The 16,679-nt window shown below is 43.1% G+C and overlaps 1 protein-coding gene across 2 annotated transcripts in view; it reads right to left on the reverse strand.

Annotated features, from left to right (window-relative positions):
• PGM2 (phosphoglucomutase 2) overlaps nt 1-8,311 on the reverse strand; it is a 35,378-nt gene extending 27,067 nt beyond the window's left edge. For both annotated transcript variants that reach the window (XR_009210548.1, XM_032135459.2), the window contains exons 1-3: nt 8,175-8,311; nt 4,834-5,001; nt 245-351 (exon numbers count right to left, since the gene is read on the reverse strand). Coding sequence is in view for 1 of the 2 variants with exons in the window: in XM_032135459.2 (XP_031991350.1) it covers nt 245-351; nt 4,834-5,001; nt 8,175-8,255 (356 nt within the window). In the remaining variant the exon portion in view is untranslated. The remainder of the gene's footprint in view (nt 1-244; nt 352-4,833; nt 5,002-8,174) is intronic.
• Between the last annotated feature and the right edge of the window lie 8,368 nt (nt 8,312-16,679).

Below are 16,679 nucleotides of genomic sequence, written 5' to 3' on the forward strand. Positions count from 1 at the left end.
TGCCAGTTTAAGAAATTTCTTTCATTTAGCTAGGTATTACATTCTAAATTGTCTAAATAATTTTATTTCCTTAACCCAATGTAAAACCAGAATCTTTAAAAGTTGCCAAGAGAATTTACCCATTGTTTTTACAGTTAAGCAATGAGGCTAATGAATATATTAAAGTCAAGTTATTGCGATGGTGATTAAAATAAAACTGCAAAATAAATGATAAATACATCATTTTGTAAAAATGTTTAAATACCTTCTGCTGCTACCCCCACTGGATGGATGAGCTCGGGCGTCAAAGCTGATCACGATGCCTTTCTGCTTTAAGTCACTGAACTGTTTTTCCAGGTATCTGCAAAATCCCTACAAATACACCATAGATTTAAAAAGTACATGTTTTAACATATTTTTATATATACCATATAGAAAAAGTAGCCAAAAATTAAGTTTTCTCAAATTTCATAGAACACTATAGCAGAGGGGGAAAAATTCATCTCAGTAAGGAAGCAAACTGAACAATAATAAAATAACAGCTTTGTTTATTATCTATGTTTTTGTATTAGGCACTGTGTTAGTCATTGATCACTTAGTAGCTGTTATCTCTAACCTCAGATCAACTTTGTTAGGAAATCTTTTGTTTTTTTCCAGAGACAGGGTCTTGTTCTGTTGCCTAGGCTGGAGTTGCAATGGCACAATCATAGTTCATTGCAACCTTGAATTCCTGGGTTTAAGCAATCCCCCCCCCGGCCCCCACCTCAGCCTCCTGAGAAGCTAGGACCACAGGTGCATGCTACCAGGCCCAACTAATTTTTAAAAATTTTTGTAGAGACAGGGTCTTGCAATGTTGCCCAGGTTGGTCGTGAACTACCGTCAAATAATCCTCCTGTCTTGACCTCCCAAAATGCTGGGATTACAGGTGTGGGCCACTGCACCTGACCAGAAATCTCATTTTATAGATGGGTAAAATAAGCCTCAGAGAGGCACAGTGACAGTTTCAGATATTCGAGTAGCAGAGCCTGGATTTGTATCCAGGGCTGGTGAGAGGTGGTTCGGTGTAGGGCTTAAAAGCACATACTCTAGAAGCACAATCTGAGAATTTGTACTCCACGCTGCCACCTACAAGTAAATGACAAGTTCCTTAATTTCTTGGTGCCTTAGTTTCCTCTTCTGTGAAACAGGAATAACAATAGTACCTACCTCATAAGGAGTAAATGAATGAAAACATGCAAAGTGATGAGAATTCAACACCAACTAAGTACTGTATTGTTTGCTATTGTAAGCATTATTTTTGTTGTTATTTTCCTTCAAAGCCATATAAAACAAAGAGAACTCTGGTTGATTGGACAAAAGTAATGATTCATTTTATATTATTTATTTCACTTTTGCTAAACGAAGTCTTATTAAAATAGACATAACTCTTTTTCTTTTGAGATGGGTTCTCACTCTGTCTCCCATGCTGGAGTGCAGTGACATGATCATGGTTCACTGCAGCCTCAATCTCTCAGGCTCAAGTAATCCTCTCACCTCAGCCTCCTGAGGTGCTGGGACTACAGGCACATGCCACCATGTCTGGCTAATTTTTAAAAAACAATTTTTGTAGAGATGGGATCTTGCCATATTGCCCAGGCCGGTTTCAATCTCGTGGGCTCAAGCAATCCTCCTGCCTTGGCCTCCCAAAGTGCTGGGATTACAGGCATGAGCCACCATGCCCGACCCATAACTTTTATTTTGGGTAGAAGGCGATACATCACAGCCTTGTTGCCAGAGCAAAGCCAATTTAGAATGCCTTTAGCTTTTCCTTGACAAATACGTTGCACTGGGATTATCTTCTGAGGCTGAGTGATACAAGGAAATAAGGCCACGTTTACTGGTTTTGTGGGTTCCCCAGAAGGTACCCAGATGCCTGATACTCTAAGACTTACAACTGTGACAGTGCCCCTCTTCCTGCTCAACCCTTGAGCTGTGACCCCAATGCTCCATGGGGCAAAAAAGCATTCACATCTCCAGATTCTCTAAAAATCTCAGAGGCCTGCTGAGGCTGAGGACCTGAAAGAATGGCCAAGGGAAAAGGGAATTCTTATTCTAGATGAAAGACTCAGTGGAGGAAGAGGGAGGTTTTCAGAAATAAAATGTTATTATGAAACGTAAGAAGCAAGTTTAGGTGTACAACTTCAAAAAGTAGAATCAAGACCAACATGTAAAGTCTACAGAAAGGCAGGTTTTGGCTTAAAATAATGAAACCATCTTTCAACGAGAATGGTCCAAAGATAGAATGGCCTCTTTCAGAGGACAGTGAGTTTCCCATCACTGGTATGCTATGGCTAAATTAAATAATCAAAGAACACAGAACCCAAAATAGAACATAAATAGAGCATAAATTAATTGGCAGCAGGAAATTATAACCTCTATCAATGAGGCAAACAATACAAAAGTTTCCTCCAGTCTCTGTCCTGTTTCCTTTGACATATTTTTGAATCACATACATCTGCTTCTTAAATGAACCAGGCAAACTTTGGGGTACCTCAGAATGAGGCTCCATACCCAGAGACCAGCACGAAGAGCACCTATGCTACCATGAAAGTCTGATCAGTGAAAAGTGACCAATATATTTGCTTATCAGCATTCTGCCAGGGAACACTACCCAAGACTGGGTAGAAACCTGGGTTGTTTGTTCTGGGAATCCTCTTGCCTCTAATTTTGAATCCACTCCTAAGATTTTAAAGATACACTTGCTGCTCAGATAAAACTTTCTTAACTCTTCACACCTCTGTCTCCTATTATAAGTATCCAAGAATAGGCTGAATGAGCACTTCAGAATGGTGGGGTCGTGGAGAAAATTATCCCAAGTGGTGTCTGGTTGAATTACATGACCTTTAGAATACTGATCATCTATGTTTACCACAGGGTTTACCCCCAGAGGAGACGAATTCTAGGAGAAAAATGGGTAAGATAGTCCTCAATGGGAATACATTTCATTATTCTCAGAAACTAGATGTAGAAAAATACAGGGGAAAAAGCTCTAGGTTAATCTAGAATCCCTTAGAAACCCCTAACAATTAGGCCCAATGGCAGGTGTAACCAACTGGATTGTCCAAAGATGGCCCCAGTAATATAAGCCATCCCACATGTTCCTCTTACAATGTGACATTAATGCTCCTCCAATGAGAAGTGGGTATCTATGTGACCTCTCCTTGAATATGAGACAGCCTTATTGACTCACTTTCAACAAACTGAATATGGTAGAAGTGACACTGTGTGACTTTCAAAGCTAGGTTGTAAAAGTCAGCACAGCTTCCAACTGGCACATTCTCTCTCTCCCTCTCTGGATACTCCACTGGAAGCCAATCACCATGTTATAAGGAAGTCTAGGTTCCAACCCCAGCTAAGATCACAGCCAATAGCCAGTAATAATTTCAGACATGTGAATGAAGGTGCCTTCAAACGATTACAGACTCCAAACTGGCCCAGATGGTGCTGAGTGGAGCAGAGACAAGCTGTCCCCACTGAGTTCTACCGAAATTGCAGATTTGTGAGCAAAATAAATGTGGTTGTTGTTTTAACCATTATGTTTTCAATGATTTGTTATATAGCCCTAGTAACTGGTACAGAAGGCAACCTTATTCAGCAGCACAATTCCTATGTTATCCACAAACCAAACAGGATTCTCATACTTACCCCATTCTAAGTCTTTTCTCCAGCATCTCAGGGAGCCCTACTGCTTAATAAGAATTTGTGACCAGGAGTTCCCATGGCAATTCTTTTTTTCTTTTTTTGAGACAGAGTCTTCCTCTGTTGCCCAGGCTGGAGTCCAGCGGCGCAATGTCGGCTCACTACAACCTTGCCTTCCAGGTTCAAACAATCCTCCTGTCTCAGCTTCCCAAGAAGCTGGAATTACATGTGCACACCACCAATCCTGGCTAATTTTTGTATTTTTGGTACAGACAGTGTTTCACCATGTTGCTCAGGCTGGTCTTGAACTCCTAGGTTCAAGTGATCCGCCTGCCTCAGCCTCCCAAAGTGCTGGGATTACAGGTGTGAGCCATCGCGCCTGGCCCCTATGGTAATTCTATACCCTTAGATAAGCTTTCTCTATTGGAGTTTTGTTACAACATGCCCAGCTCTGCCTTTTATGCTGGGATGTATATGTGAGGCACATGTAATCACTATTAGGCAATTTTTTCTAGTGTTTCTTTTCCCAGAATTAAATTGACATTCATCATTAACAGGTCTAAGCTGAAGAAATACTGATGAGAATAATCTGTTCTATTTCATTTCCCTCATAAACAGTACTGCCAATACCCAGTGGAAGCGCTTTTGTTTTGTCATTATCTCCTTCCTAAAAGCTGGGTCTAGACTCTGACAAAAATATTCACAAATTAAGGCAAGGAAACTCAGACTCAATCTATACTATAAAACAAAGGAGAATGGCTCTTGGTAATTCCGGCAGTTAGAAAGGCTTTTCCAGCACTTGCTATGTAACCATGGCAAAAATAACAGGACCTTTAAAGTTGTCAGCTTAGTTGGTGCATTTATACTGGAATGAAAGCTCCATGAGAGAATGTTTGTTCGAATCATTCTTATATCCCCAATGACTGGCACATGGTAGGTACTCAATAAGTGTGTTAAATGAACGAATGAATGAATGAATGAATGGCTATATGTGTCCTGAATAAGTGCTACTTCGACCTAGCGTGCAAGCCTTACTTTATGGAGTAAATGGTGGTGACTTCCTGTGTCTAGCCAAGCTGATAAAACATGTCCATAATTAGAACAAATTAGGTCTGTCAAATAGAAAATGAGCTAGGGGATACACTGAGTTACTAAGAATTATAAAAATCGTGGTACCTGTGTAGTCTGGATGATGGTCAAGTCATTCATACGAGAAATTCCAGGTCCCATAGCAGCTCGAAGGCCAGCTGTCCCAAACTCCATTCGGGCCCCAAAACATTTTCGTAGTTCTTCTTTATTACCTTCTGCTATTAGTCGTTTCACTGCCTCCAAAGTTAAGGAATTCTGAAAAACAAAAATGTATAGACACAGCCAGACAAGTGAATGAAAAATCAGAAATGCAAAAAAACTCACAATCATTTTAACCTATAGAAAATAAAATATATATATATGTATATATATATGTAGACCTTTCAATTTTCTGATGCTTTTGAAATCTGAAATATGAAGTCAGTTTGACATCATAATGTAAGTGTTCTTTTCTTTCCTGTCAAGGTAAGCACTTTTGGAGAAATGCAAGTAGAGGTTTTAGCATATGAGTCTAACCCCCAGAATGGAATCCCAGAATACCACTTGCCAACTCTAGGTGCTTGTGCAGATTATTTCAGTTCTCAAATTCTGGTTCCCTATTTGCAAAATGGGAATAATCTAGAACCTCCCTTACACGATTTTTAAGGTTTTAAGGTGGTTTACTTCGAATTAATGTAAAACATCTTTCTCTACCTGGCACTTAGTTGTGATTAAATGTTCATTTTTCTCCCTAATGCCCTCAAATTTTCCAGAGTGATAGATTACACAACTGAAGTCAAAACCTTACTTTTGTAATGTTTTATAATTCATACCAGGCATTCACATACCTGGTTAAGTTTGAATATTGTAACATCTCCAAGAAGCAGACAAATAACAGAAACCCAATATTATAGATGGGGAAGCCTCAGAGATTGAGTGGCTTGCTTAAATTGCAAGATAAACATTAATCTAGTGCCTTTTCTATAACATTAACTGCTTCAAATAGACGCTAACATGATACATTTAAGTTCATTATACGTTGCCCTATTTTTTTTTTTGTATGGTAGTTGCAGAAAATGTTATGGTTGGAGAAAAATAATGACAATCACATTAATTTCATATGAGACTTTTAAGTTATGAATTCAGGAAAACAACAGAGGAAGTACTTTATATTCCTGTTTTACAGTCATTATCCATTTAGATGAGCACTCACACAGGACGTGGCCATGTAATTAAACTTTGAAATACTATTGCAATAAAACCTTGGCTTTCTGGAATTAAGCCCACATTTCCAGATTGCGGCAGATTCAGTGGGAATCAAGTAAACCCCACCTTTTTTGGTGAAAAACAGCAGATACTAATTACAGAACACAGTCTTATCTATCGGATTGTCAGGTGCCCCCAAAGATGGGCTCAGATCAGGTACATAAAAGAGGCTTATAAAAGAGGCTCAATAAATATTCGTGGAGTGAATCAGAAAACACGGACTTCACTGCCACACTCAATATCAAGTGATCCCCCGTTGTTCATAGTGTAGGTCTGGAAAATCTTAATTGGTCTTTGATATCTACGAAAGACCAAGTAGCCTGAGAGAAACAAAGGAGACAGATAAGAATGAGAAGTCAAGAGGAGAGCAGGATCAGAATCAGCCCTGGCAGTGACCAAAACTGACAGCAGAGAAAAGAGCAGGGATGAAGGGACGGTGGAAACACAAAGGACACCTGCCAGGGCGCCTTGCCAATCGCAGGGGGTAGTCAGACTAGAGGGCTGCAATGCTTTTAGCTGGTGGGAGGTTCACTGGAGAATGAATGGGCTTCTTCTCAGGTGCCAGTCTCAAAGCAAAAGAAGAAATTAACAAAGGATAGAACATGAGAAGTGGCTTAAAAAAAAAAAAAAAAAAAGGACATCTCATCTCTACCCAGAGAGATACAATCTTTCTATATACAGATGCAACACTGTGTAGAAATTAGATTGCTTTCTTCTTCTCCTTTTTCTTCTTCTTAGAGAAAGCGCATTACGAACTCTGACTTCAAAATAATTCTATACTCTGCAAGCTGCAAGTTATCAGAAATGGAAACACTTTTCTTCCCTTGAGAATCACAAGGTTATCTTCCCAGGAAAAGAAAAACGCCCCCAAGGAGTTGCCAATAGCATCCTGGAAATGGGATTTGCTGACATTTTATTTGTAGGAGCCAGAGAATGGTCAATAAAGACAAAGACCTGACCCCTACTGACCTTGTAACCTGCTTTGTTCATTCAAGTATTTCAGTGACCTACTATGTGTCATGCACTATGCCTATGCCAGGCACTACAAACCAAGGTAGTGAGAACAGAGAGGCCTGGCCACATAAGTTATGGAGGTCCAGTGCACAATGAAAGTGGGTGACCTCTTGTTTTACCATTAAGATTTTCAAGACAGGACAGCAGGACATTAAAACAACAGTGGGCCCTTCTAGGAGCGGGAGTCCTGTGAGGCTGCAGGGGTCTCTCGCCCCTGAAGTCGGCCCTGGAGACAGACATTAAACAAACCTACAAACAAGTGTTTTTGGAGTTTTTTGTTTTTGCCATTTGTAGTAAGAGCTATAAAGGAAAATAACAGACCGTTTAGAGTGAATATTAGGGATAAATAATTTAACGCTTCGGAGCCAAGGAAGGACTCTCTACGTAAGCCACATTTAAGTTCAGGCACAAAATATGAGTCACAACGGGAGAAACAAGTTCAGCAGGAGAGCAGCGAGGGACATTCCGAGAAAACCGAACAGCAAGCAGGAGAACAGGTAAAAAGGGCGAGACGCAAGTTTAGAGAGGAGAGGGAGTGATGTCCAGAGCTGGGTTCCTGATTCTCTCTAAGAAACGGAATGAAGAGAGAGAAAACCGTGCTGTGTCCCAAGTGTGCCTCCTTGGCAGTCAAAGTTCTAAGGGGGACTCCTGAAGCCAGGCGGGCCCACCCAGGAGGACGACCCACGTTTGTAACTAAGCCCTCGGGATGGGAGGACCGCACCCGAACGCTGCTCTGCGAAGGTCTCAGCAGCCAAAGGAATACGCGGGACGGAGCGATTCTGGGTCCATGGGGATGCACAGCCGACAACCGACGACGAGCCAGCGGTCTGAGTGACAGTAGGGCGTGCGCCCCTCAACTAGACAGCGTCCAGGGTCTGGCCGCGCTTACACCACCCTGGCTCGCTCCTCTACTCCGAACTTGCAGTCCGGCCGGCCGGATGGCTGGTTTCGTCCGGGGACAAGGCTTCCCGGCCTAACTCCGAACATGCCGCATGCCGCACAGGCCGAAGGAAGCCTAGCAGCGGCCGCACGCTCCTGGGTCTTCCGGGGGGAGAAGCGGGATGCACTGGGCGGGAAGGCAGCTCGGGCAGCGCACACAGCGCCGCGCCTGGGGAGGGCAGGGCATCCGGCTCCGCTCCGGGCGCTCCCCGCCTGCTGGTGCCCCTCACCTTGTCCCAGCGCAGCCACTGGGCTGTCTCCTGGTCCAGCCGGGCGTCCTCGCCTAGACCGCTGCCTTCTGGAGCCGCCATCGCTGAGCTTGTGCTGCCGCGGCGGAGGGAAGTAGGCGGTGAGGTCTCCCTTCCGGCCCGGCCCGGAGAGGTGGAGGCGGAGGCGGGGGCGGGGAGAGCCGCGGCGGAGCCAGCCGGTAGGGGGGAGTGACGCGCGCCGCGGCGGGCACGCCTCCTTGCCGTTTTCGGGTGCGCCGCGGGGGGTGGGAGTGAGCGAGGAGGAATTGCGTGGCTGGGGTGGGTTGCTGGAACCTGGCACGTGTGGGAAGGCTTTGCCATCGTCTCTGATGCATCCAGGCTACAGCCAGCCGTGAGTTCCTGCTGCGCGCCAGGCACATGTCAGATGCTGGAATACCAGGAAGTGCACCCAGATAGGGGCCTGAAGATTATGTAGAAGCTCAGAGGGTCAGGAACAGCCAGAAAAAAATCTTGAAAAAGAAAAGCAAAGTAGGAAGACCAGTGGAACATAAGATAGAGACCAGAAACAAAACATACACGTGTATGGACAATTTATTTCAGAGGCGGGGCTGCAGAGCACAGGAAGAAACTATTTTTAGTTAATGGTGCTGGGTCAACGGGATATCCACGTAGGGAAAAGAAAAAGGGGAACTTGGCCCCCTACCTCCCATCACACACAGGTCTGAATTCCAGATCAATTGTAGCTCTAAGTGCGAAAGGTAGTGTAGCAGGACGAGCCGCAGACAAAACTCCTCAGACACCGGATTAAAGAAGGAAGAGGTTTTTATTCGGCCGGGAGCGTCGGCAGACTCGTGTCTTAAGAGCCGAGCTCCCTGAAAAAGAAATTCCTAGCCATTTTAAGGGCTTACAACGCTAAAAGGTCTACGTGAAAGGGTCATGATAGATCAAGTAAGCGTGAGGAACGTGACTGGGGGCTACATACATCAGCTAACAGAACAAAAAGTTTTACAGTGCTTTCTCATACGATGTCTGGAATTTACAGATAACACCAGTAGTTTTGGTCAGGGGTTAATTTTATTATTATTTTAACCACCAGGGCCAGGTGGTGGCGCCAAAGTCGTCTAGCTATTTATCTTCTGTTTTTTTCCAACTTTTTGCTTTCTCTCTTTTCTCCTTTCTTATAAACTAGGGAAAAAGGGAGGTGGGGGAGAAGCTGGGAAGGACAGCAGAAGTGGTGGTCTCATTCCATAGTAGCGTGAAACTTACGGAAACTAACATAGGAGCACATCTTCCTGACGCTGGTATCACCAAGCCATAAAGAAGATGCATACCCATAAGCATAAAAAAGCACGTGCAAGAATATTTCTAGCAGCATTATTTGTAAAAGCCTCAAACTGGAAACAACCCACATGACCATCGACAATACAATGGATAAATACTTGGTAGTATACCCATACCAATTCATATAAATAAATCATGGCACATTGATAGAGCGATGCAAGTGAACTACTGTTATACACAACATCATGAATGAACCTCACAAACAGAGTGGCAGAGTTCAAACACCCACCCCTATACCCCATCACCCCAAAATACTGGATCATTCATCTGTCTTCCCAGCTATTTCGTGGTGGGGGAGCTGGAGGGAGTCCTGAGGAGGGAGGATCGCTTGAGCCTGGGAGGTCGAGGCTGCAGTGAGCCCTGATTGTGCCACTGTTCTCCAGCCTGGGAGACAGAGGGAGACCCTGAAAAAAACAAAAAAACAAAAACGAAAAACACCGAAATATATAAAATTATAGGGAAAGGAAACAAATCAGTAATTTTCAAGAGCTGGGGGTGGGGGGAGGGGTTGACTACCAAGGGCACAAGGGAATTTGAGGGAGTTGTGGAACTGTTCAGTATCTTGATTGAGTTTGGGGTTTACTTTTATCAAAACTTATAGAACTGTAGGATATAAAGGGTAAAGTTCACTGTATGTAAGTTATATCTCTTTTTTTAAGTTTTAAGATTAAAAACTAAAAAGGAGGCAAAACTAACCTATGGGTGTCAGCAGAGTGGTAGCTTTGGGAAGGAGGGAAAATGCCTTCTGGGGTTCTGGGACTGTTCTGTTTCTCGACCAACACCTGTTCTTGGTCAACAGGTGTGTTCACTTTGTAATATTCACTAAGCTGCAATCTTATGAGTTGTGCATTTTCTGTATGTTCTTCAACTTTATTTTATTATTATTATTTTTTGAGACACAGTGTTGCTCTGTCACCCAGGCTGGAGTGCAGTGGTGTGATCTCGGCTCACTGTAACCTCTGCCTCCTGGGTTCAAGAGATTCTCATGCCTCAGCCTCCTGAGTAGCTGGGATTACAGGGATGTGCCACCATGCCCAGCTTATTTATTTATTTATTTAAGACAGAGTCTTGCTCTGTCACCCAGGCTGGAGTGCAATGGTGGGAATCTTATCTTACTGCAACCTCCATCTCCTGGGTTCAAGTGAGTCTCCTACCTCAGCCTCCTGAGTAGTTGGGATTATATGTGTGAGCCACCACACCCAGCTTTTTTTTTTTTTTTTTTTGCATTTTTAGTGGAGAACGGATTTTGCCATGTTGGCCAGGCTGGTCATGAACTCCTGACCTTGAGTGATCCGCCCACTTCAGCCGCCCAAAGTGTTGGGATTACAGGGATGAGCCACCGCGCCTGGCTGGTGTGTTCTTCAATTTTAAAAAGAAAAAATATATATCCAGGATCTGTGATATCTGTTTAGTGTCATAGGAGAGGCATATTAATCATGTAATCACAGCAGTTAATACATAATTACAAACTGATAAAATGCTGGAAGGAAAGCAGAGAGATGTCATGAGGCTGCAGGTTAACAGAGGCCACCTCAGTCAGGAAGCTTGCCTGAGCACTGGAAGCTTAAGAGAGATGTGAGGGAAGGATGTAGTTAATGTGAGAGTGTGGTCCTTCCCCTGACTGCAAAGCCTGAGAGACTGGAGCACAGAGAAGAAGAGAAGGACAAGCTGCCTTAGTTTCCCCAAATGTTAGGTGGTCTGCAGGTCCACCACACTCAGGCTGTCTCTTTTCTCTGCACCAGATAAACCTTCTCAGTCATGCTCTGGAAAAAATTGCAGGACATGGAGAATCAGAGACCCAGGCAGATCTCACTCACCCTTGTTTTCCTCTCAAATGCCAGTTTTCCCAGACGAGTCTGTACAGCCTTCAGCCTTCTGCCAAGGTAGGAGGGGGGCTGGTGGGTCTCTAAATATCCAGCAATTCTGGGCCTCAGAGTTCATATCTGTCCTTCCATGATAGGGATGGTTGCAGCTGAGTCTCTACTATGGTTTTTTTTTTTTTTTTTTTTTTTTGAGATGGAGTCTCATTCTGTCACCCAGGCTGGAGTGCAATGGCGTGGTCTTGGCTCACTGCAACCTCTGCCTCCTGGATTCAAGTGATTCTCCTGCTTCAGCCTCCCGAGTAACTGGGACTACAGGTGTGTGCCACCACACCCAACTAATTTTTGTATTTTTAGTAGAGTCAGGGTTTCACTATGTTGGCCAGGCTGGTCTTGAACTCCTGACCTCGTGATCTACCCACCTCAGCCTCCCAAAGTGCTGGGATTACAGGCGTGAGCCACCATGCCCGGCCAGGCACCTTTTATTTTATTAGAAATTGTGGGCCCAAGGTAATATCCAATCAGAAATATTTTAACTTCATTTGAGACACCAAGAAGCAGATTTTACAATATTCCTTTACGGAAACAAGGAAATAAAGCAAGTGTAGTTTCCAAGTAGAGAGGAACTTTTAACTAGTAAGTTGCCAAATGGTAAATAAATTCTCTTATCTTACTGAGAAGGGCACCAAGATTTTAGTTACTGCGTTGAAAAACAATGCACACAGTCACACTCTATTCCTCCCATCTGCTTCTCATGTGAAGCAGACAGTTGTGTCAGGGACTTTTCTGGGGTCGCCTGTAGCAAAGATGCTGACATTGGAGATTCTGACAATGATGCTGCAGAGACCTGAAGCTGATAATTTCTTGCATATGACCACACAGTTACCATTTTGTCTGTGGAAACCCACGTAGCATAGTAGATTGAAGAAGGGTTCTCAGGGAATAAGTTAGGCCTTCTTGTTTTGTAAACAAGGAAATGGAGACACCCAAAATTTAAGAGCCTTTCTCCAAGACATACGGCTGGTTAATGACAGAGCCAGGATTGTCACTCTGGATCTCCTGATATCCCAGTCAAACGTTCAGTCCCTCTCCTATTTCACTCAGCCCATTTCTACACATATCCATTTCAAAGGAAGTTCCATGAACTCTGGCAACCTGTTTCCATGTGATAATAGCCTGCTCGTGATGAAAAACAAATACTAACCATGTTTGATATCGATGATGTTAGGTGATGTTTAACATAACTTAATTCGTTTGTTCATGCTCTCTTGCTGCCTCGGAACGCTTTCACATGACTGTCCCAATTTCCTTGGAAGTCTTCCCAATGCCCTCAAGTACCTTGTCAGTGATTCTATCAGTCCCTTTGTATCCAGTCCCAGAAAAAGTTCTTCCAAAACTTTTTATTATGGAGTTTTAATTATTTATGAAATTGATCCTTATGTAACTACCATGCAGCTCAACAATGATCAATTCATGGCCAATCTTGTTTCATCCACCCACTTCCCCTTCCTGTGTTAGTTGGAGGAAGATACCAGATATCATATCATTTGACTTATACATATTTTCACATGTATCTCTGAAACATAAAAACATTTGAAAATAACCACAAAATCATTATCTCACCTAAAATTTTACAAATTAAGTAATTTTTAAATATCATCAAATGTCCCTTTAATGTTTAAATTTCCACATATCTATAATTTATATTATACTTTTAACTTAAATCTTAATTTTATAATTTTTTTTGCAGTTTGCTTGAATCAGGCACCAAATAATCGTCCCACGGCTTCATATGTCTTTGAAGTCTCTTTTACAGATTCTGCCTCAATTTCCTTGCAGTTGATTTGTTGAAGAAACTAGTTTGTCTGTCCTACAGGGTTTCCCAGTCTGGATTTTGCTGATTGCATCTCTGGTATTTTTTTTTTTTTTTTTTGAGACAGAGTCTTGCTCTATCACCCAGGCTGGAGTGCAGTGGTGCAATCTCAGCTCGCTGCAACTTCCGCCTCCTGGGTTCAAGTGATTCTCCTGCCTCAGCTTCCCGAGTAGCTGGGATTACAGGCACACACCACCATGCCCAGCTAATTTTTTTGTTTATTTTTTTAGTAGAGATAGTGTTTCACCATGCTGGCCGGGCTGATCTCAAACTCCTGACCTCAAGTGATCCGCCCACTTCGGCCTCCCAAAGTGCTGGGATTACAGGTGTGAGCCACTGCGCTCGGCCAATCTCTGGTGTTCTTTAGCATGTTCCACTCCCTTCTGTCTTTCCTGTAAGCTCATTTCATTATCATTTTCTGTTTATGGTCTCTCCCTCACTGGACTGACTTCCTGGAGGACAGAAATGGTATCTTATTTATCTTTACCTACCTAGAGCCATGCTGTTCTCTGGGCTGATCCTCGAACAGGTTAAGCAAGTGCTGGTCTAAGGCCTATATCTGCATTGCCCTCCCCCAGATATTCCCACATTTAATTCAGGCTTCTGCTCAAATACTAGCTCGTCAGAAAGATCTCTCTTCTGTAAAATGCTGATAAATGTTTAACAACTAGCTCCCTGGAATAAAAAGCCCTGACTTACAGTATTTGCCAATTTCCATGGTGTAAATACATCCATCATAGCCGATTTAAAACTATAATGTGATATCACTGAACACAGAGTTGGGAAGAGATTAGAGCAGCACACCATTACATAATATTTCCAGTACACAGGTATCATAGATATACGTAACTTAAAGGGCATAGATCATGGTAACAGTCAGTAATCTACATAGAAGATGCTGAGTTTGAGTATTTATTACCTTTATTTTTAATGTAATATGATATGTTGACTTTGAAGTTTATATAATTTAATTTTCAATAATGGCATTATTAGATTGTTCTCACACTGCTGTAAAGAAATACCTGAGACTGGGTAATTTATGATGAAAAGTGGCTCACATCCCGCAGGCTCTAAAGCAAGCATGATGCTAGCACTTGCTTGGCTTCTGGGGAGGCCTCAGGAAACTTACAATGATGGAAGGTGAAGAGGGAGCCAGCACTTCACAAGGGCTGAGCAGGAGGAAGAGAGAGAGTGGGGAAGTGCCACACACTTTTAAACAACCAGATCTCCTGAGAACACACTCGCTGTTGTGAGGACAGTACCAAGGGGGAAATCCACCCCCCTCACCCATGATCCAATCACCTCCCACCAGGCCTCACCTCCAACATTGGGCATTACAATTTGACATGAGATTTGGGCTGGGACACAGATCCAAACCGTATTAATATCTGTGTTTAACATCCTGCTCTCACAATTCCCAAAAATTGAAGAGTGTGCTCTCATGAAGAAGGATGAACTGTCACCAGTATACCATTGACTCTCTTGTTGACTGTACCTAAAATTGGATCTTCACCACTCTCTTCTCCTACTTTGTTTTTCTTCAAAGTGTTTATCACTCCCTCCCATGCTGTTATAAAATTCGATTTAAAAAATATTGACTGTCTTTTCTACTGTTTTTTCCTAACTCAGCCTTCAGCACCTAGAACAGTGCTTGGTTTGTGATAATGTTCAGTAAGTATTTGTTAAAGAATGAATCACTGGGTCCCTTATGCTCATAAAGAAAGAATAAACATAGAAAATAATAATAATATAAGACACGGGTATGAAACCTACACAAACCTTTTCTCTAAAACAAATGAACCTTTCTGAATTTAATGAAGAAAAATGTCTTGTCACCATTATCTCAGTGTCCCAATTTCAAGGCTGATGAGAGAATGAGTAAATAATGTGCCAGTAGACTTTATCAGTGTACTCATTACTGGCCATAAACTCAAAGTACACCAACAACAAATCTTTTTTGGCAGATCATCTGGAGTTTAATGATCTTTCTCAGTAAAAATTTAAAATATCTATTATTTATGCCTACTTTCTTTTTCCTGTTTTTTTTTTTCTTTTTTTGAGACAGAGTCTTGCTCTGTCACCCAGGCTGGAGTGCAGTAGTGCGATTTTGGCTCACTGCAGCCTCTGCCTCCCGGGTTCCAGCGATTCTCCTGCCTCAGCCTCCATGGTAGCTGGGATTACAGGCACACACCACCATGCCCGGCTAATTTTTGTATTTTTAGTAAAGATGGGGTTTCACCATATCGGCCAGGCTGGTCTCGAATTCCTGACCTCAGGTGATCCGCCCGTCTCGGCCTCCCAAAGCGCTGGGATTACAGGCATGAGCCACCGCACCTGGCCTATTTATGCCTATTTTCATTAAATTCATGAAATTGTCTGATTTTTCTCTCATTGCTAATTTTAATAATTCTTTGCTCTTAAACTACCGCTAGGCTTTCTAATACTGAAAGTTCGACACCAGAGCTGGACTGTGATCCTTGGCTCCGCCTTCCTCTGCTCTTTTTCCTCCTGCCAGTGCCTAGTTGTCCAGCACACCTCACCACCTGTCCCTAGATCTCAGGGCAGGCGTCATTCATTCTCATTAGGGGGTTGGTGTTCAGTTAAGCATCATTGTGTCCTTTTGCCTCGGACATCTGGGTGATTAACCAGGCATGAAGTTGCTGGTGAACATAGAGAAGCACTGTCACTGAATTGCTGTGTGCTTTAGTTTCTGCCTTGGTCAGAGAGATGCCCTGACCACATCTTCAGAATGTGTGAGGATAAAGCCGTGTAAGAGATTTGTGTTTGAAAACTTCAACACCCTCTAAAGTGCTAGTATACTCATTCCAGCTTGGGGCTGAGCCTGACACTTTTTTTTTTTTAAATAAGCACCTCTACAAAAGAGTTAAATTTAAGAGACTTCGCAGGAAGGGAAAGTTGGATTTTTGTTTTGTTTTGTTTCCTGAGCACCACATAATTCCTGATGTTTCTGAAACATCACTGTTTTGGAAACTGAATATTTAGCCTGTTTGGGCAGCCACTGTATAAATTGCTATGCTCCAGATGAAGCTGCCTGATCCACTGTGGTGTTCTTTTTCACCAAAATTACCTTGATCTACCACCTTCTCACCTCTGTCGTTTCTAATTGCACCTGCATTCATATGGAATTTAGTCTGTATTTCCTGAAGTGAACAATATTACATAGGAGGCCTAGGTGTACTCTTAAAAGAAATACTGGCCTCTGGCCAGGCGCGGTGGCTCACGCCTGTAATCCCAGCACTTTGGGAGGCCGAGGTGGGCGGATCACGAGGTCAGGAGATCGAGACCATCCTGGCTAACACGGTGAAACCCCGTCTCTACTAAAAAAATACAAAAAAAAAAATTAGCCGGGCGCGGTGGCAGGCACCTGTAGTCCCAGCTGCTCGGGAGGCTGAGGCAGGAAAATGGCGTGAACCCCGGAGGCAGAGCTTGCAGTAAGCCGAGATAGCGCCACTGCACTCTGGCCTGGGCAAA

Source organism: Hylobates moloch, unplaced genomic scaffold (assembly GCF_009828535.3).
Source record: "Hylobates moloch isolate HMO894 unplaced genomic scaffold, HMol_V3 SCAFFOLD_17, whole genome shotgun sequence".
NCBI lineage: Eukaryota > Metazoa > Chordata > Mammalia > Primates > Hylobatidae > Hylobates > Hylobates moloch.